The sequence below is a fragment of the Cynara cardunculus genome (genome assembly GCF_001531365.2).
Source record: "Cynara cardunculus var. scolymus isolate 2C chromosome LG 10, CcrdV1, whole genome shotgun sequence".
Lineage (NCBI taxonomy): Eukaryota > Viridiplantae > Streptophyta > Magnoliopsida > Asterales > Asteraceae > Cynara > Cynara cardunculus.
The window spans coordinates 984,794-988,637 of record NC_037537.1 but is presented as its reverse complement, the minus strand read 5'-3'; the positions used below and the strand labels follow the sequence as shown (position 1 = coordinate 988,637).

The 3,844-nt window shown below is 30.5% G+C and overlaps 1 protein-coding gene across 1 annotated transcript in view; it reads left to right on the top strand.

Moving 5' to 3' along the window:
* The first annotated feature begins 197 nt into the window (after positions 1–197).
* The window catches only part of LOC112520362, a 6,311-nt gene continuing 2,664 nt past the window's right edge, over positions 198–3,844 (top strand). Inside the window, exons 1-3 of the mRNA XM_025128728.1 lie at positions 198–337; positions 514–748; positions 2,377–2,467. Of these exons, the coding sequence (XP_024984496.1) occupies positions 578–748; positions 2,377–2,467 (262 nt within the window). The 5' untranslated portion in view covers positions 198–337; positions 514–577. The remainder of the gene's footprint in view (positions 338–513; positions 749–2,376; positions 2,468–3,844) is intronic.

Below are 3,844 nucleotides of genomic sequence, written 5' to 3'. Positions count from 1 at the left end.
TCCAATCATTTCTATAAATATCTCAATTAATTGGGTTGCAAAGGTTGTACAAATGCACAAGGTTGTAAAAGAATTATACCCTATATATATATATATATATATATATATATATACTATAAAGACAAAAGCAACTCATCATGACCATAACCGAAAGCCTTAAAAAACATAAAACATCCATATGTAACCAAACATCCCATATGACACCTACTCATCCTTCTTCTCCACCCCACCTTCCACCCGTCTTCTCTCTCTCAAATCCACCTTGAAATCCCCCCATCCCGCCACCATTGCCACCACCTTCCACCATCGCCACCACCTCTAAAGCCACAAAAAGAAGGTGGGTAATCAACCAAAAGAATTCATCTGTTTTGGTTTTTCTTTCTTTCTTTCTTATGACTCACAAGAATCTCTGTAAACTTGCATCAAAATCTTGATAACCCCACAAGAATCGGGTTGACTCTTTGTTTGGTCCAAATTAAGGATACTCTGTTTTTGGCTGTAATCTTTTTACAGATCGAACAAAGAGAGGTGCCCCAATCAATTAGGGAAGATCAAAATCGATTGAAGTTTGACTTTCATGGAGTCAACGGATTGTGGGAATTTATGCCCTTACGAAAAGGGTACCCAAAAAATCGAAGTTTGTGACCAGCTTTTGAATATGAAATCTGAGAATGTTCATGTGGATATGGATATGGAACCTTTCTCTCATCTCACCACCAAAGATCTCAACTTCAATTCAAGATTTAATGTAAGTTCAGTTTTCATGCTCTGTTTTTTAATGAAGATATAATAATGACCAACTTCTCCTTTCAAGTTTCGACAAGAACAATTCATTACGACAAGGGTATTTTGGTAAAACTACATTATTTTCTTTCGAATCGAGATATATCAAAGTACATTCGATTTGGTTTTGTTGCACACTCTTTCTTGATCTTGTTTGGTTTTTCGTTTAGCTAATGCAAGTTTCTCGTAACCTATCCTATAGTAATAGGGGTATTTTTGTCACTGTACACACTTCGTTAATTTGAGACTTTATCGTATCAAAACAAGGGTATTTTCGTCATTGTACACACTTCGTTAATTTGAGACTTTGTCAATATCAAAACAAGGGTTTTATTAGATTTATCGTATACTTTAAGTTCTTCCTCTTTATAATTTTATCCGTCAAGGATATTTACGTAAAACGATTCAGTTTTACACCGAATAAGATTATACCGGATACTATAATTGGTTTGCTTAAACCACTTTTTAGATTTTGCTTTGTGTTTTCGCTTATGTATTCTAAGTTTCTTATAACTTATCCAGCAGAGAAAAGGGTATTTTCGTCATTCTACACATTTTTGTTAATTTTAAAATTTATTTAATAAAACAAGACTATTTTTATGTTCTCTCTTTTGTTTTGTTGGATTCATCATGTACATTAGTTTTTCCTCCCTTTAATTCCAACTCATTAATACAAGGGTATTTTCGTCATTTTCCATTTTTAGATTATTTCTTATCTTATTAAAACAAGGGTATTCGTGGGAAAAAAATAATATTAATTTGTCTTAAAATCTTTTTTTCCCTAATTTCCTTATTAGTTTTATAATCCTTTTAACAGATTTACTCACCTAAAAGTTAACTAAAACCAGGGTATTTATGTCAAAATACATGTATTTGTTTATTATTAATTTAATATTTTAATCGTTTAAATTATTTTATAAATTATATAACATATCATATTTTGTTTTACTTTCTTGTCAAACGAAGTTTATCGGCTTTTCTCTGCCGTTCAAAACAATAATATTTTTTTTGAAATATATAATATTTATATATGGTAAATGCAACAAATAAACTCATACATCATCTCCATCTTTGGTGAGGTTTGAACTCCTGACTTTCTAGGAAGACAAAGACTACGATACCGCTAGGCCAAAAACCCATTGATATAACAAGAATATTTTTGTCACAACACACATTCAATTTAATCTCTTTTTTGGTTTTTTTTATTATAAATTTCTATGGATTTTATGATATCCAAATTTCACTTTTTTTTACACATATTCCGAGTAAGATTACAAAATTATATTATAAACAATTTAATAGACAAAACTTATCATGAACACCAACCATAAGGGATAATGTCTGATTGGTTTGAGTTTGAGCTCCAAAGGTCAAAAGTCTCTGGAGGTCCCACATTCAAATCCAAGAAGGAATAAAAATCCTCTTGTAGACAGATAGAAATGCGGTGACTCCGGGTTACCCGCAAAGTAGGTGGCCCTCCTAAAATTAGTTGGCTCGCATAGCGGGTTAAATAATATAGACATAAATTAACTGTTTTCTTGAATTTAATTAATTTTTGAGCATGGTTTATTAATTTGGGTGATTATTAATTAGTTGCAAAGGAGTTTGTCAAGAAAAGTGGAAGATAAGAAGATGAGCAATCCAAGGTTTGACAATGAAACAGATGCTATTGCTTCCCATAAAGGTCAAACCCTTTTTCCCTATCTTTATTTATTTTAGAGTAAATTACAAATTTGGCCCTTTTGCGTTTGCCAAAAATATACGTTTCGTTCCTACAGTTTTGAAATTACAAGCTGGCTATAATGGTTTATAAAACGCTCGTATTTGGTCTCTTCTTCTAACGGACATTAAAAAATCCCGTTAAATGAGACATTTTTGTTTTTTTTAGGGTTTTTTGTCTTTTACCCAATCAAAAATCATAGGGACGGAGATCATAAAATCAATTTTAATCATGTGGAAAACAAAAAAAATCGATAAAATGACAAAAATACCCCTCCATTGAACACAAAGTTTTTAATAACCGTTAGAAGGAGGGATCAAACCCAGACATTTTTGCAAATTATGATTATCATCTTGTAATTTCAAAACTATAAAAATGAAAAACTAATTATATAATTTAATTCTTTTTACTCTTATTATTTTTATCTGTCTTTTATGTTAATAATACATTTTTTAACAAAATTTGAAGTATGTATTATTTGCATAGAATTGTGAAAGTATATTAATTATAATGGATAAAAGTTAATATATATTGTTATTATGTGTAGAAAGATATATATTTAAAATATTTTCTTTTTGAAATATATATATATATATATATATATATATATATACGACAAATATAACAAATAAACTCATACACCATCCTAACCTTTGCTGAGGTTTGAGTTCTTGACCTTCGAGTAGGCCAATGACTCACATACTGCTTAGGGTAAAATGGATACTGTGACAGGTTGGATAACATATTGAAATAAGTTTTAGTCAAGATGAGTCGGGTCAAATTAATCAATTAACATTATTTGATAAAATAAATTCACGATATTACAATTACATTATTTCAACTAATTTTTTTTCATGACTTAAGATTTTTTTTCTTGTTGAAGTATATAATACTTATATACGTTAAATAGAACAAATAAACTCACACACCTTCCTCACCATTGATAAATTTTGAACCCTTGACCTGCTAGGAGGCCAAAAACTCACATATCGCTAGGTCAAAAGCCCTTTTAGTTTGATTTAAGATGTTACAAGCTTTTGAATGTAACGAACAAATAATCGATTCCATTTTGGTACAATTTGCTTTTATTATAATATAATATATATATATATATATGGTTGGGTTCACGTGAGACCAGTCTGTTTTCGTGAGACCCGTGAGACCACATTTTTACATGTAACCTTCACAGCAAAAACACTGTGAAAGTTTAAAAAAAGTCGAACATTCACAGCAAAAACACTGTGAAGGTTTTAAAAAGTCACCTTCACAACATTTTGCTGTGAAGTTTCAAGTGTAAAATGTTGGTCTCACGGGTCTCACGAAAACAGGTTGGTCTCACAT